The 18188-nt window shown below is 35.4% G+C and overlaps 1 protein-coding gene across 4 annotated transcripts in view; it reads right to left on the bottom strand.

Annotated features, from left to right (window-relative positions):
• Window positions 1-656: 656 nt before the first annotated feature.
• Window positions 657-18188, bottom strand: part of slc37a2 (solute carrier family 37 member 2) — a 30917-nt gene continuing 13385 nt past the window's right edge. For 2 of the 4 annotated variants that reach the window (XM_087251607.1, NM_001362422.2), the window contains 10 exon segments: window positions 15006-15143; window positions 11934-12024; window positions 11759-11821; window positions 10632-10717; window positions 7770-7818; window positions 6320-6393; window positions 6068-6146; window positions 5391-5488; window positions 5181-5291; window positions 657-1021 (listed from right to left, as the gene is read on the bottom strand). In XM_087251607.1, coding sequence (XP_087107733.1) covers window positions 5223-5291; window positions 5391-5488; window positions 6068-6146; window positions 6320-6393; window positions 7770-7818; window positions 10632-10717; window positions 11759-11821; window positions 11934-12024; window positions 15006-15143 — 747 coding nt within the window. In that variant the 3' untranslated portion in view covers window positions 657-1021; window positions 5181-5222. 4 annotated transcript variants of the gene reach the window in all.

Here is an 18188-nt window from a genome sequence, read left to right as displayed (position 1 = left end):
GATTGATTGTAAAGAATGTTTGGCATGCCGTCCTGGGAGAGAGCACTGAGCACATAAGATCCTCATGCCCGGGGCTCCCTCCCATTTGCAGGGCAAGAGAAGAGTTTGAGCTCAGGTAGATTTCAATGAACTACTCAGCTTATTGATGGCTAATGACAAATTAGGGAGAGATTTACTGCTGGTTAGGAGCTTGTATGGTGCCAACTTGGTTTGATCAACCTCTGTCACGTCTTTGAACTATGGGAGAAAACCAGAGAATCTGGAGGAAAAAAAAAACAAGCACGGGAAAACATGCAAACTCTACACAGAAACGTTGACTGGCCTGTTAGAGACTTGAACCAGTGACATTCTTGCTGTGAGGCAACAGTGCTAACCACTGGGGTGCCATGCCACCCTTTCAAGAAAAAAGGTAGGAAGAGTAAGGGTGGAAGGGGGGGATCAAGATGAAGATATTGAGGTAAGTGTATTTATAGTGAGTTAGGAATCATCCGATTGGTGAATCATACGTTAGCTTATGCGGGACCAGCTATGATCAATCATACGCACGTGATACTCTCGAAATTGGTTTATAAATAATCTCCATATAGAAAAAAAAAGTACTTGTAATTGCGTAAATTGATGTGTAAGGTTATGAAAGATCACTCAGACAGCACTGATGAAAGGACAAAGCACTGATGGCATATTTTAATACCAGAAAAAAGGTATATTTGTATTAAGATGCAGCCATTAGAAACATCCTGTATGAAAATAAAGGCGCTCGGTGATCGTGCTGTGCTGTGTGTGTGTGTGTGTGTGTGTGTGTGTGTGTGTGTGTGTGTGTGTGTCGCCTGGTGCACAGCTTTGTTCTATTGTCAGTATAAAAAGGATGAAAGTGTCATGTTACAATTTTCATATAAAATAACCCTGGGGCATAAAAAGGCTTGGTGTGTTGGATCAATCCTTGGTCCCTTTTTGTCGTTACGCTGCAGGTAATTTTCCATCACAGGTGTGATATTCTCTTGTTCCTCAGATCTCTTTGAACCTGAAAGAAAAGAGCAGATGAAACCACTGCAAACACACACTGCTAAATTAAAAGCTTCCCTATTAATCAGCAGATTGTCTTAATGTCATCACACAAACCCTTCCCAATAAAAAATAAAAATGAATAATAATAATATTAATAATAATAAGCATCTGCTGGTTTGACGAGTATTAAAAGCAGCTCTTGGTGACCATTAGTCTAATGAATGTTTTAATGCAGTAAAAAAACAACAACTTATCTTTTAAAAATAAATGAAAGTCAAGGGAATACAAGCAAAAACATTTTTTTTTTATCATCAGCACTTTTATGAACTTGTGTCTTTAGATTTCAACTATAATATGCCATTTATTAAGGCAATTATGGCTGCACAATATTAGAAAAATCTGACATTGTGATATTTTGTTTTGCTGCAATATATGTTGCAATGTTCACCAGGTGATCTGAACAGCTCTGTTTGGAAAGAATTTGTTAATTTAGATCAACTGGGATGATCAAGAATTTTTTTTTTGTAAATTTACACAATAAATTACACGCAAAAATAAATAAATGAGCGCTTTATGGTTTTCTGGAGAGTCTTAACAGTATTCCAGTACAGAATTTGCATTTCTCTTTAGTATGCAGATGGACTTACATTTTATGTTTGTGGCTGTGTATAAACTTTACATGTTTGTTGTATTGTTTTTATTTGTTGATTTTTTTTTTATTAATCCTAATCAGGAAAGAGGGCTTTGAATTATCTTTATGCCATATGCCTTATGTCCTCGACATCAGTTGTCTTTGAATAATGTCAAGTGTATTGTCCTCATTAAATTTAAAAAAAAAGAATTTTATAGAACAAATCAAATTTAAAATAACAGTAATCATGGTATAATTAATAAAAATGTAGTTATATTTAAGAACATCGTCCTCTTTTAATCTTTGATAAATAATCTAATCCTGCGATGTGACTTGCAGATACACACATTGCGATATCAATGCTCAAATTATATATTATTCAGCCCTAAAGGCAACATTAAAATGTTTTCTGAACAATGAATCTCAACTTCATTAGCACTTACATACACCAAATTTAACGGATTTAATAAAGTTAATTCAAAACAATAATAATAAAGATTTTTTTTAACAAAGGGGTATGTTCACACATAATTTGGCTGCTTGTATACAACATTGTACAAAACAGAGGGAAAAAAGTGGATGTTTTTGGCCATGTGCCAGGTGGTTACATTGGTGGTTCATTTAGCTGTGGCAACACCTGATTAAAATAAGCCAACGGAAAGTAAGTGAGAATAAAAGATTTCCTACAAATGTTTTTAATTTTGGGTGTTGAATAGTTTTGACATGAACTTTAAAGAAATATCAGTTTATTTTTTTCATCCGTTTTTATCCTTAAAATATATTTATAACAATTTTATAATATTTTACTTATGCTTAGCTTGAACTATTTTCAATAAATTGTATACGACAGCAAAACATCTGGCAGAACAATTAATCATTTTGGATGCAACTGTAAAAATTTCTTGAATTTACATTTTTTGTTTTGGTTCATAATTAAACTGTAATTCACAAGTTAAAATATATGAATAAATAATTGCTTAATTACTCACAATTTAAACTAAAATAATAAATGCATAACTAATGGAAAAATGACATGTACATATAAAAACCATTAAAGTCAATTATAACATAAGTAAATGACAAAAGTAAACAAAGTTTTTACAAAGGGGTGTGTTCACACATAATTTGACTGCTTGTATACAACATTGTACTCTACATAACAGAGGGGGGGAAAGTGTAAAAACCTGACTTTACAGGTAAAAAAAATAATTAAATACACTTAGAGACAATTAGAAGAATGAATATGCATAAACTGGGCCACAAAATTCCATTTAAAAGTAATTTAAATAAATTTTGCTTTAAATGTTTAATATTTTAAAACATTTAAAACAAAAATGACTGCAGTGTTCATCGTCAAATGGTTTTTTGTTATATTTCAGTCTTTACGGACACTTTTGACCAATTTAGCACAATAATAAATGTATTTTAATTGTCACTTAAAACAAAACTTAACTTAAGGACTTAGAGATAAAACAAACTTTTTAAATGAACAAAACTGTAAAAAAAAAAAAAATTAATCAGCAAAAACATCTTGAATATGTAAGAGAATTAAAAAACAAAGTATGGTAAATGTTGCTTCACCATAAAAATTCATACTTCGGGTTTGAAACAAATTTTTGAAGCTGCGTCACAGCCATGAGATCTTAGCGTGTATTCCGGCGTGTAGATTGGACGTCTGTACCTGGGAGTACCTTATGACGTCTCTGAGTGTGCTGCATTCATTCATGAGTAAGACTTGGTTCAAACCAATCAGCGCACTCTATTATGTTATTATGTATGGGGTGCAAACTCATCATATGCATGATAGCTTCGAAGACTGTTGTTACCTGTTATAGTGTTCAGATGGCAAAGAGACGACACTTTTTGTTGCCAAGTGGAAGAAAAAGAATTGTTTGGAGATATGGGTCATGAGTGTTGCGTTTATAATTTGCTGCAGTGAAAGTTTTGTTTTCATTTTCCCTCTAAGAGAGAGCAGTTGGACTCTTACAGTGGATTACAGTGCATGCGACGCGCGACAGAAATTCGTGTCTAAGGAACATTTTTTAACCGAGAGCTTTTCTCATCTGGAAATGGTGAAATCCAGATTTGCCACTCATCTAATTTTAATAAAGACGTGGCTCTAGTTGGTGTTGATTGTCCTGTCTCTACAGATTTGGTAAGCGATCAGTGGTCTTCGTTAGTTTATTCAGAGGCAAAGTTAGTTCGTATTGTCAGCAGTACTCTTTTAGTGTTTAAAAACGAACCCCAGTCAAATGATTTCTAAGTTAATAAAGTTTACAGTAAGTTAATATCACTATATTATGGACTAAAAAATCTGCTGTAAATGCTGCTTTCTGAGTGTAAACATGTGTACCATCGTGTAGGATTTTCTGACACTACCTACCGAGTGCATCTAAGTTACAGAGAAATGCAGGGAGTTTTTTTCTCTCATTTGCCGTGCGGTAACAAACATTGCATGAAAAATACACGCGTCCAGCAATTCCATAAATCAAATATCTCATTTGTCATAAGAGGCATGAAAGAAATTCCTGAATGAAAGAGCCAAACTGCAGTTAAAGTCCACCATTTAATAATTTGGCAAATAATTTGATAACTTATGTCTATGTAAACAGTCACTGTCTTTCTCATCTGTGTCTTTGTGTTTGTTTTGCCTATGTGAAAATCAGTGCCCAAACCGACACTACCATTTTTATGGACCTTCCCTCTTTCCCTCCTCTGACACTCCCCCCTAAACAGAGCTTGACATGCTGAAACAAGGGGGGTTTTATGGGCCTTTAAAAGTAAACCTACTGTAACTTGGAACTTTTAAATTAACTTAATTTTTATAATTATGCACAGTTTATTTACTTAATTTTAAGAATTTTGGGTTCACTAATTAAAAAAGTAAAGTTAACTAAAAACTAGCTATCTTCAGTGTAAATATAGTAAGATTTTAACAACTAATCAATAAAATCGATAATGAAATTTGCTACTATTTTAGATAGACTATGGTGCGAATACAATGAGACACCACATATTTTTTAACAAGCAAATAACAGCAGAAGTAAAATATTATAATTAGTCAATGTTGCGGTTTTCAGCAAAAGGCAAATACTGTTATATTGGTACACTGAGGAGTGAAAGATGTGGTTAACCTTGGTTCAAAGGCCTTCTTTTTTAAAATATTAAGTGATGGTATGTCATGGTTTCCACAAAATATTAAGTAGCAAAAATTGTGTTGAACTTCAATAATAATAATAATAATAATAATAATAATAATAATAATAATAAATAAATAAATTTTAATAAGCACCAAATCAGAATGATTTCCAAAGGATCAGGCACAATGAAGACTACAGTACACAATGCTGAAAATTAAACTTTGCCACCACACAAGTGAACAGCAAATATATTAAAACAGAAAAAGAATCCTTATAAATACAACGAAAATGTCAAAATGTACTATTTATGACTGATTAAATCTAGAAAAAAAAAATTGAATAAGAGCCTATTTTTCCACCTATAGCATATATAGTGCATATAAATACTTTAAGGTGCTCCTTACACATGCTAATAAATGCAATGAACAGGAGTGAGTTATGAATGTTCACCCTCTCTGCCTTGTAGTGTATCCGCACCATCCTCTGATCTCCTTATAGACCAGTCTGGACAGCAGCTACACAAATGACAACAAGAGGAAATCATTAGCTTACTTAGCAATAGCCAATATATATTGGAGATCACTTCTGTAACAAATAATCAATATAATACACACCAGACAGGCCAGTACATCAGCAGCAATGAGCATGTAGAAGACGTTGTTCCAGCCAGTGGGAGAGATCAGACCAGCCAACAGAGGTCCTACAGCGGCACCTAGAGGATATTCAGCACATTACAACACACGTTAGCATCATCCCGGGACAAAGACATGTTTGCAAAATGAACACTGGCTTTTAAATGTTACATTGCTTCGATTGTCAGGAGGCTTTTAATATTATTAAGGAAAAACACTCCAGGCATAAAATACACTAGTCAGTTTTGGGATGTTAGGCTTTTTGGCTTTCATAAAATGTGTTTCTGTCTGTCTAAAGTAAAAATAAATTCAAAAATTCACAAAGGTATCTATAAGTTAACAATAATATATATATTTTTAAAAGCAAATTCTCAAAATGAGTTTTTTTCCCTGTAATGAGCAATACATTTTCCAATTCTGCTTAATTTTGTGCATGTGCTTAATTTTGACAATAAAATATTTATTATTATTATTATTATTATTAAAAGCTAGAAATTTGCGGACAATTTTGTGTAAAAAAAAAAAAAAAAAAAAAAAAAGCTAATATTAAAACTTTAAAAACTAGGGGGTCTGAATACAACACAGTGTATCTGACCCAAGTAAGCAGCATGAAGCTCAAAAAAGAAAAAAAAAGAAAAAGTCTCACAATCTCAGCATACCTATTGATCCAGTGCCATCAATAATGGCGGTCACAGTGGACAGAGCTCTGGAGTTACCTCTCAGACTCTCGTGGGTTCCCTGGAAGATCACAAAACATTATGAAATTTACAACAGCAAGTGTAGAGTTACAAAATAGCTTATTGATCAGTTATTGACAGCAGGACTTATCTGTGTCTATTTAAAGTCTTCCTTTTATTTATTTATTTTTGTTCATGAGTAGAGTACATGGAGTAAAGGTGCCCGAGACTTACTAGGTCAGCAGATACAGCAGTGGTGATGAGGGCGTAAGGTCCATTCACGAGAGCACCACACCACAGCAACATGCCTACAGGTCACAAAAACACACATCTTATTTGTGGGAATCAATATGGAAAATTTTTCGATCATCATAAGAAAAACAAACAAAAAAAGTTCTACAAAACTTTTTTAAAGCAACAGATTGGCCAGAAATTTTACATTTGTCATAATATAAAATAAAATAAATACATTTGTTTTATTCCTCATAAAATTAATAACAATCAAAACTTGAGAAACCCTCTGAGAGGGTATTTGAGTGTAATCAAGTGTCAGAATTTTGTAAGACTGCTATACAGTAATTATTATTAAGCATTATAGATAGCAAAATTTAGTGACTTAAAAAATTTAGTCCTGAAAAATCTTAGTTTAAAGGGGTATCTAGCCCTACTCCTTCATGTGAAGGAGCAAAATGAGGGGTAAAAGAAAGGAAATGGCTAAGGGGTAAAATTGTGATTGGGCCTTAGTGTGCCACCAGTGACGAAATACAACCATATCACACTGCTATGAGTGTGATATTGCTTTTATTCAACAGTTTGACAATATATTAGGTTTATTATAGGTTGCTTGTGCTGACAAAAAAAAAAAAAAAATCTTATACAGTGTATGCTTTATTGTATGTGAACATTTGTAAAGTTTAAACTCAAGAAACAATAAGCCAGAAAATATTAAGTGTAGTTAAGCAAGTTATGTGCTTTTTTTTTTTTAAATCACAGTTAATTTACTAGGAAGTTACATCTTTTTTTGTCACTTAATTGCTTTGAAGATTTTAAATAGTTTTAGCATTAGCTTCCCAGCTTCATTTCAAAACGACATCAAGTTTTTGGCATAAAATCAATTTAAATGATTTATATAATGCTTGATGTCAATTAGACATGTACGAATTAATGTTCCTTTGACAAACAGTATTATTATATTAGAAATGTTGTTAAGACTCTATTATAAAAAGTATTACCAAAATGTCTTGTTCATCTGAAAGCTTTAATTCCAATTCAAAATGAAGGGTTTCTAACTATAAAAAAAAAAAAAAAAAAAAAAAAAAACGAATTTTATAAAGAACTAAAATCTTGACTTATGATCATTAGTGCTTGTGCATGTCACCATTTTGATAAACCAATATTAATATAATAGTCTATAGAAGCCTGTAGGAAAACAGGCTTCTATAAAAACAGGCTTCTATAAATTTCACTTAAAAAAAACAAACAAAAAAAACAGAAGAGGATATACATCATTAGACTACCACTACAATGAGTAAACAAACACTTTTCATTTCATCAGTTAATTTTCGGGTGAACAACCCCTTTAAATCCTAATTTAAATCAGCATTGAAAAGATTTAGCTTTTCCGACTACAACACACACATGACAAAAAAATAAAACAAAATAAATAACTGGTATATATACTCACCAACTGTGGTTGGCAAGCCATTCTGGCCAATCTTATTGTACAGGAACAGCTTGAGAAAGAAAGGCAAACATAAGTTAGCAGCAGTTCTCGAAGGAAAGGCAAAAGATGCCCATGTGTTTATAGCAGTTCACAGGTAAACTCAAACTTGAGGGTTTTGTATGCATGGTGTTTCAGATGTCTGCAAACACTCTGAGCAAACTTGAAGGTGTACTGACAACATTTCACATTTTGTCACTGCAAACTAGCTGTTTTTGTCTGTGCTTTGCTCAGGCTAATAGTTATCTAGGAAGCAAAATCAGCCACATTAGGTATTTTCCATCCAAATATGCCAATTAGAATGTGCACAAAACTGAAATATTGTATAAAACATTTGTGAAGAAAGCACCGTTTCCACCTAATGAGTCAAAGAGAACAATATTGCCACTACCTGATAAACCGCTGCCAAATATTTACAAAAAAAAATGTGTTTTTATCCTCAAATAAGTTACTTGCACCTCAAAAGGTGCGAGATGCTTTATGCGAGTGCAGATGCTCAACACAGCTCTGGAAGAAAAATACTAAATAATGGGCTTGGTTTAAGGATTTTAGAATGACCAAAACAACATTTCAGATGTTTTACAATGTGATCGTTCTGTTGGTTTGCTAATGGTGTGCCATCGCTCCATTTTTGTTATTACATGATCTGAACTTTTTTTATGCGCATGCTGGAATTTAATTGGTAAATGTGTTTCCATTGTAGTTTATTTGCATCGGATACAAAGTTTATCCTACTTTTTAGTTGTGTGCGTACATTTGTTTATGCACAATTTCAAAATGTATGCACATTTTGCCATATAGATTAGGCATTTTATTAAATGCATATCCAAAATGTGCATAAAAATAGGTGTATGGAAACAAAGCTAGTGACTACCCAGGTTTGAAAAAAATAAACCTCCCAAAATGTTATGGTCCATAAAGCTTACGCTACGTTCACACTGCATTCAAATGTGGCCCAAATGTTTTTCCCCCTCATGTGAAAGAGCGAACAGTCCAAACTGCATGGACTCTGATATTTTCATTTTAGATTTTTGTCACTTTCATATGTAGTCTTAAATCAGACACAGATCTGATGTTTTGCAATGCGACCGCAGTGTGAACAGTTATGTCTGATTACATGTGACTTTTACATAATCTTTGAGTGACATGCATCATCATTCTGTGCGGCAGACATCACCTACTCCCCAGCAGCAGTAGAATGGCATGCAGGGCAAATACTTTACCACAGACAGTTTATTGTTCATTTTGAAAAAAAATAAATAAATAATGAAGACAAAACTGGTGCTTGTTCACCAATCTGGTTAATGATCAGGGAACGGGTTGATCGCAAAGCTGAAAAGTCGTGGGGTGTTGCAGATAGGCGATCTGTGTGCAAAGGAGGAGGAACTTTCTTTCAGAGAGAAAAAAGGGCAGGTGCTCGAGTACCCAAACCCTCTTTCTGCATGTGTCTGCTGTTTATAACGAAGTAAAATATAAAATTTACTCTGCAAACGGAGATATACCAACTCCGCCTTCACAGTTCAGTCTGCAGCTTCTCATTAACCCTTGATGAGTTCACTACACCAATGGTCAGAGCGCCATGCACCGCGGTTGTCATAAATCACAAATGATCAGTGTTTTCAAATCACAAGAGACTCATTTTTGGTTTCAAATGCCGAAATACATTAGAAGTAGCAGAAAAACCTTTTACAGTTTATGAAATACACCACAGTTGTCTGTTAAAAAGGATACAAATGATATTAAGCATAATCTGACAAAATGCTTCATACCATATATACACTGTGTACATAATTAGACATTTTGTGCTGTGCGTAGTTATAATTTTGCGCATGCTGGTGAGTTTAGGAACAGGATCTGTTCACAATGCAAATCTGATATTGGCCACATTTAAAACAACAATTTGAACAGCAAAGCAAAAATCTGATTTAGCAAAAAAATCTGATTTAGGCACTAAGCCTTGCAGTGTGAACGTAGGCTTAGGGTGCTTTTACACCTAGACTTTTGTTTCGGAAACCTTTATCGTTTGCCCAGTTAGCGCGGTACGTTTGGCATATGTGAATCCACTAATCGGTTTCGGATCTGCGCCAAAATAATTGCTCCGAGATCGCTTGAATGAGGTGATCTTGGCTCGATTGAAACAAACTCTGGAGCAGATCGATTGTAGTAAGAAAACGATACAATCCTAGCCCTGTTTTACCACAATGTTTTATGGATATAATAGGCATACAGCTATATGAAGAGAGAATTATGAGTAGGGCAAGAGGTCTATTAACGGACATCCCGAGTCTCCTGCAAATGCACAGAGACTCCCGGATGTCCGCAAACGAAGGATAATCTCCCGGTTATCACGCGTCTCCCTCCCGGTCTTAAAATACGTCGTGCACCCTTCTCACCCCTCCTCACTGCATCCCTCCTCGCTCTTCAGACACGTCACGTTCACCTTGTCATACACCACCAAACCACCACCCCCCCCTGACAGCTGAGCGTGACTCTGCGAAATAAACCGTGAAACTCTGACAAATGTGAGGAGAGTTTACTCACATGTGACTTGTTTTAGCTGTTTTGGTCCGTTTAGAAAATTTGCAGTGTGAAAGCGAACCGCACCAAGAGCAACAATGTAACAATTTTGATCCCTTTTTTGAAACAACTGAATTGATTCACAGGTGTGAAAGCACCCTTAGTGAGGGATGACAGTGCACCTGTTTTAATGATGTTTTAAGCACTCTTAATAAAACCCTTTCAAATTAATCTGCAATATTGTTTGCATTTTGTGATTATTTGATGTACATTTTGGCTAAAATGTCAATATAAAAAAATGCACCTCACCATAGGAGCAGCGATGATCAACATGGCACAGCAAGTACTGGCTCTGCCTCCAGTATAGTCAGATACTAATCCAGCTACGATGCCACCTAACACACACAAATATATTTTAAAATCTTATAAACAACAACAACACGTATGCCTGGTTCAATCTACCAAATATCAGACCCATATTTAGTAAGATCAGTTTGACTTTGAGTGCAAACTAGAGTGGTCATTTGGTTGCAAGAATCATTTAATTTTGCATATCGTATGGCTGCACAACATTGGAAAAAATGTGATGTTATGTTTTTCTGCTATATATTTAACAATATGAATATTTTTACTTGATTTAGAAATAAATAATAATTTTTGACTAATTGGGATGATTTCTGTAGGGCAGTGCATTCGCATAAAATATAATATACATATTATAAAGCATAGATAATTAGATTATCGTAAAACAACAAAAACCCAAAATGTTTCCTGGTTTTCTGGAGTCTAACTGTATTCAGGTAAATTGAGTAATCAAATGTAAAAAATAAATAAATAAATAACACTATAGTCTTCACTCTATAAAAATAAATACAATTAATTTTAGTTAAAGCTAAAAAGTTATATTTTTTATACACACCTGGTTTGCATTGTAAAGTAACAGGCTTTAAAAACTATTAAGTTAAATAATTTAATAAAAACTTTCACTCCATTAAAGTTAAACTTCATGATGAATCCACAATGTATTGATATTGTAACAGTATTCAAATCAATTCAATTCATCTTTATTTGTATGGCACTTTTACCATGTTGATTGTGTCAAAGCAGCTTCACATAGAATATCATAGTAAATTGAAACAGTGTAGTTCAGTTTTTAGAGTTTAAGTCTAACAGTATTATCATTATTATTATTACGCGGTATCTGCTCCGTCTTTGGACACTTTTAAATCTAGACTTAAACACTGATTTTATTATTTAGCTATAACATTCGTATACATATATTTGTAATTTCATAGCCTAGATCTATTTGTACATTTGTAGAGCACTTTTGATCAATTTTGTGTTTAAATGTTTTTGCCTTTGAAACAACTTTAATTATATATTTTTTGATCCACTTCAAATGTTGACTGCTGCACATCAAATATTTACTTACTTACCCAAAATTCCTCCAACGTCAAACAATGTAGATAGATCCCCAGCTTTTTTAGGATCAAAATGAGCTGTGGAAGAGAGCAGAGAATGCTTTGTGACTTTATTTGAAATTGCTTGACTGTTTTTTCATTCATAAGGAGGAGTGAGTGAATGGGAGATGATCTGTTGAAAGATTCTTACCAACATTAGCGATGTACAGAGGAAGCCAGTAGAGGAAAGTGTAGCTGACCAACTTGGCAAAAAGCAAACACAACGAGAACTCCACCACACCCTGCAGAATAAAGACAGAGCATTACACAACAATGACTGAGAGATTAACTTCTGTCTTTATGACAGCTGAGAGTAACCGTTTAAGCTCTGTACTTCGATAGACAAATGTGCAACATGACATCGCACAGTGAATGTTCTTACTCATTCAGATCAATTGCTCATTCGAAGCATCACTCATTGAATTTACTTAGATGCATGTTTTCTTTTCTTTTTGCAAGGAAGTTTCCAGTTTCTATTTCCACTAAACAATTATGATTATAGATTAAATATTAAACAACTAATAAGTGGTTCACAATTCTCAAACATTTTTGGGGTTCATTACTTAATGTCACATGATCTCTCTTGTTACCTAGATTTTTTTATAGTAAGGATTAAATTGTGTATTTTCACGCTTCCACATTCACAGTTCATGAACGAACAAATCCATCAATCAATATAGCATTTGTATTAAAAGAATTATAATGTGTATACAAATTAAATTAAATCTATCTATCTATCTATCTATCTATCTATCTATCTATCTATCTATCTATCTATCTATCTATCTATCTATCTATCTATCTATCTATCTATCTATCTATCTATCTATCTATCTATCTATCTATCTATCTATCTATCTATCTATCTAAATTTTATTTTTATTTATTTAAACGTCAAGCCTCCCTTGGGCAGGTGCTGAGAATTATCAAGTTTGCTATAACACTTAAATGCATATAATGTGTCCAGTGTAATTGCAATGTCCATGTCAAATAAACCAAAACCAAAACACTAAAAGCACCAGAAGGTTCAAGCAAGTGCCCGTCTCAATCGATGATTCATTCAGGAAGGAAACACTAGAGTATTGCTGCGAGATGCACAAATGTTCTACTGCAGCTTTGTTTTGGCAAAGAATTTGGATGCCTAAATTGTAACACATCTGCTATTAATTTTTGGTGTTTTATAAATCAGTATCACACTCATGCTGATTTTCTCAAAAATGGGACTCAAGTGTGATATTACCTAATCTGCAAACGCTGTCTGGAGTCTTGTTAATTTTAAAGTGATAGTACATTAAAAAAAATTACAATTTCCTAATTTTCTCACACTCATTTAGTTAACAAATACAATAATTCAGCAACTGACATCATAGTTGGAACAAAAATACTATTGAAGTCAATATCTATGTTTCCATCCACCTATTTTGTGCAAAAATAAATAAATAAAATAAAAAATAAAAAGGCCAAGATGCAAATACATTTTGAATAATTGAAGAATTAAAAGGATACACGTTTTATTCGATAAGAAAAAATATGCATATACTACCATGGAAACGATTTTACCAAACAAATTCCAGTAAGCGCATTAAAAAAGGTCATGTGATTTTGTTATAAGTGATCATGTGATGATAAAAATGTGTGTGAATGAACAAACCAGCAGGCTGAGCACACTGTAAAACATCTGAAATCAGGGCCGGAGTGGGACTCCTTTTAGCCCTTGAGATTCAAGCCTTAGACTGGCGTACTTCACAAATCAACTTTAGAAATAAATAAAAAGAGTGGAGCTGCGGTAAAATAATGAATAAAAAGAGTGAGGTTATGATAAAAAAATAAATTAATAAATTATTAAAAAAGTGCGTCTCCTGTGAATGCAGGCAGCTAGAGACACTGGCCCTCGAGGCCAAAAATGGATCGACCCACTGGGAATACTCCTGGTCCTCCCGATTAGGCAACCCGGGCCTGTCTGAAATGTTGTTTTGGTCATTACGCCTTAATCATCTCAGTATTAGTGTTATATCATTAATTACCTCCAGTAGTCAAAAAGTGTCTGTGCTCTGCGTCTCACGCTTTCAAACACCACCACATGTTCGTTGCGTGTCAGCATCGTCTTCTGAGGCGCAAGTCATTTATTAACTTAAAAAACGATTGACGCAGTTCCTACCACAGCAAATTCCATTTTTACTGTTGATATTTTGCACCAATTAATCAGGAAGTGACAATTTAGTTCTCTTTGTCTCAGTGAATAGAGAAGCTGCTTTATTCGCATGTCTTTTAAGTGATATTCCTGTTTCAAGCGTAAAGCTAATTAGCATTTTTGGATGGAAACATAGCTAGCAGCTGTTTCTAACAATCTTAAGTGTATCTTTCTATATGCTCATAATATTATGACTGAACCATGATCTGTTTTTGGTAACTTTCTGCACTTTGAACAATGTGGAACTATTGCTGTCTGTGGATGATGAGGGAGTCCTCAGATATCATTTAAAACATCTTAATTTGTGTTCTGAAGATGAAAGAAAATGTTGGTGATTTGGGACGACATGAGGCCAAGCAATTAATCAAATTTTTCATTTTTGGACTAAATAACGCTTAAAATAAAAATAAAACAAAAAACAGGATTTTATATATTTATATATTCATATCTTGAGTTATTGACATATATACTTATGTCAGTTTGAACATTAAAAAAAAAAAAAAAAAAAAAAAAATATATATATATATATATATATATATATATATACACACATATATATATACACATATATATATATACACACATATATATATATATATACACACATATATATATATATACACACACATATATATATATATATACACATATATATATATATATATATATATATATATATATATATATATATATATATATATATATATATATATATATATATAAACAAATATATACATTTAAAATTACAGGCTAAGTATAGCAAATCCCAATTCTCTACCTATCAGTAGTTATTTTTATCATGCGAAAAAAAAAGTAGTTTGTGTTGGTGCAAGGTGTTAGTAATTCTGGCCCATAATCTTGTTTAACTTCAGTAAAAATTTAGTTTGGAAAGCAAAAGCAATATTTTTAGGATCCAAGAATCAGACACTTTCCTGGATAAAACCATCCAGAATTACACATCAGGTCAACTCAATCTCTTAAAAATAAGACTAACAGCTGCGGGTGTCCAACTGAGAATAACAGGCCACTCACAGGAATCCTGAGCGCTCCGCAGAAGCTGATGGCTTCACTGTGATCCTCCACAGGCTCCACTGCTGTAGACGTGTGACTGTTGAAGATCTCCTCATTAGTGGATGAGTTCCTCAACAGAGGCTCCTCCTCCACTCTCTCCTAAACACATTACAGCCTATTAGTGTTACAACAACAAAGGTAAAACTGTGTTTGTTAAATAAGACAATACTCTATGCTCAAATACACCAAACGACTTTCACAGAATTGATTTTTCTCCAAGTTTGCAGTCTATTAGTCAACACTAGCTGCTGCAAGTCACAGCTAACAGATTTTAGCAAGTCGAAGTTGATAAATTTTACAAGATCACAAGGTTTTTTTTTGCACAAACTAGTTTCTCTGAGTCAATCTGATCTATTTCACTTCACTTTGGATGCTGTTCATAATTTACACAGCACTAAAAAAAATTGATTCATTGGATTTACTCAATTTTTAAGTGGCTGCAAATAATTTATATAGGCTCAATTTAAACAAACAAATTTAATTTAGTAATGTTCAACTAAATTTGTTTGATTAAATTCAGCCTATATAAATTGTTTCCAACCACAAAAAAAAAATATATATATATATATACATAGTAAATTTAATTAATCTTTTTTTCAGAAGGGTTAACATAATTAATGGGGTTTGCCATAGGCAAAGTCCATTCTTACTATTGTGGTTTATTATTCTTCTTCTTCCTTCTTCTTCTTCTTCCTTCTTCCGTCCTGTTTTTCGGCGCGTAACTAGTCCCGCAGCTTTCGTCCCAGACCCTTGAAAGTGGGCTCAAATCGTGCGGTCTTATCGGGAATGGTGTGCTATGACTTTTATAAGGGGTGGGGGGTTTTTTGGCCCCGCAGGGGCCAAAAAACCCCCCCCAAAATCCCATAGACTTAACATTGAGCCGAACTTTGACGAATCACAGCGCCTAGTGTGAATTTCATAGAAATATGGGATTCACAGCATCTGTAGGGGGTTGCAGCCTAAGTGAGAACATACCTCGCAAGGGGGTATAAGTTGCACCCCTGGGGCTCTAGGACGTCCCAAAGTGGTCCCCATTGACTTACATTGGCCCATTGACTCCCATTCATTTTCTAGACACTCGTAGATACTATTCCCGGAAATCGCCGTAGCGCCAACAGTGAATATCGTAGAGACATGGGATTCGCGACATCTCGAAAGGGTTATAGGAGGCTTCAAACAACACCCCGAAAGGCGGTAAATGTTGTACCCCTGGGGAGCTAGGACGTCCCAAAGTCTCCATTGACTTTACATGGAGCCGAACTTTAACCAATCACTGCGTCCATTGTGAATTTCATAGAAATATGGGATTCACAACATCTGTAGTGGGTTGCAGCCTAAGTGAGAACATACCCCGAAAGGGGGTATAGGCTGTTCCCCTGGGGTGCTAGGACGTCCCAAAGTGGTCCCCATTGACTTTACATTGGCCATTGACTTCCATTCATTACATTGACTCCCATTATAAATGTCATATGTCAATCACAGTACATAGCAGTGTCATACTGACTTGGGGGTGGGCTTATTTGACTCAGGCAACCAATCAGCATCTCATTATGATTTTGAAGCTCACAAGCCACGCCCCCCCAGACCATTTAAAGACCCCTCTAACTGCCCCATTGACTTAACATGGGGTGGGATGTCCCATTGCAGATCCCATTGACTTCCATTATTAAGGTCACACATCTATAACATTACATAGGAGTGTCATAGAGACATGGGGGTGGGCTCATTTGACTCAGGCAACCAATCAGCATCACCATATGATAATGAAGCTCACAAGCCACGCCCCCAAACTGGTCCCATAGACTGCCATTATAACTGGCCTACATGCATATCTTTGCTTAGCAGTGTCCTATTGGCTTGGGGGATGGCTCATCTGACTCAGACAACCAATGAGCATCTCAATATGATAATGAATCTCACAAGCCACGCCCCCAAATTGATCCCATAGACTGCCATTATAACTGGCCTACATGTATATCTTTGCTTGGCAGTGTCCTATTGACTTGGGGGTTGGCTCATTTGACTTAGGCAGCCAACCACTTTTTAAGTTCGTTCTGTAACCTTGCCCATAGCAACAAAACAGAGTACCCTAGCAACCATTTATCAACAGCTATATCTCAGCATCGGAACATCGTAGAGACTTGGGGATTGGCTCGTTACACTCATGCTAGCAAACGGAACTTCCTATATGCTACACATGCTAGCAGTTACTAGCTACATGCTAATATTGACTAGCCAAGTACTGTAACTTGCAAGAAATGCTTACTAAGTATAATTATTTCATCAGGCATGTATGTGAGGCTTGCCTAGTAACCACCCAGGGTACCCTAGCAACTGCCTAGCAACCACCCAAATTACCCTAGCAACCGCCTAGCAACCACCTAGCAACCGCCTAGTAACGCCTTAGTAAGGGCCTAGCGACCACTCAGGACACCCTAGCAACCGCCTAGCAACGACTTAGCAACCACTCAGAATACCCTAGCAACCACCTACCAACACCTTAGCAACCACCTAGCAACCACTTAGGACACCCTAGCAACCGCCTAGCAACACCTTAGCAACCACCTAGCAACCACTTAGGACACCCTAGCAACCGCCTAGCAACGCCTTAGCAACCACTTAGAATACCCTAGCAACCACCTAGCAACACCTTAGCAACCACCTAGCAACCACTTAGGACACCCTAGCAACCGCCTAGCAACACCTTAGCAACCACTTAGCAACCACTCAGAACACCCTAGCAACCACCTAGCAACCACTCAGGACACCCTAGCAACCGCCTAGCAACGCCTTAGCAACCACTCAGAATACCCTAGCAACCACCTAGCAACACCTTAGCAACCACTTAGGACACCTTAGCAACCGCCTAGCAACACCTTAGCAACCACCTAGCAACCACTCAGAACACCCTAGCAACACCTTAGCAACCACCTAGCATCCACTCAGGATACCCTAGCAACCACCTAGCAACACCTTAGCAACCACTCAGGACACCCTAGCAACCGCCTAGCAACCACTTAGAATACCCTAGCAACCACCTAGCAACACCTTAGCAACCACCTAGCAACCACTCAGGACACCTTAGCAACCGCCTAGCAACACCTTAGCAACCACCTAGCAACCACCCAGGACACCCTAGCAACC

This window comes from Danio rerio, chromosome 5 (assembly GCF_052040795.2).
Source record: "Danio rerio strain M-AB ecotype USA chromosome 5, GRCz13ab, whole genome shotgun sequence".
NCBI lineage: Eukaryota > Metazoa > Chordata > Actinopteri > Cypriniformes > Danionidae > Danio > Danio rerio.
This window is presented reverse-complemented; position numbering and strand designations above follow the sequence as displayed.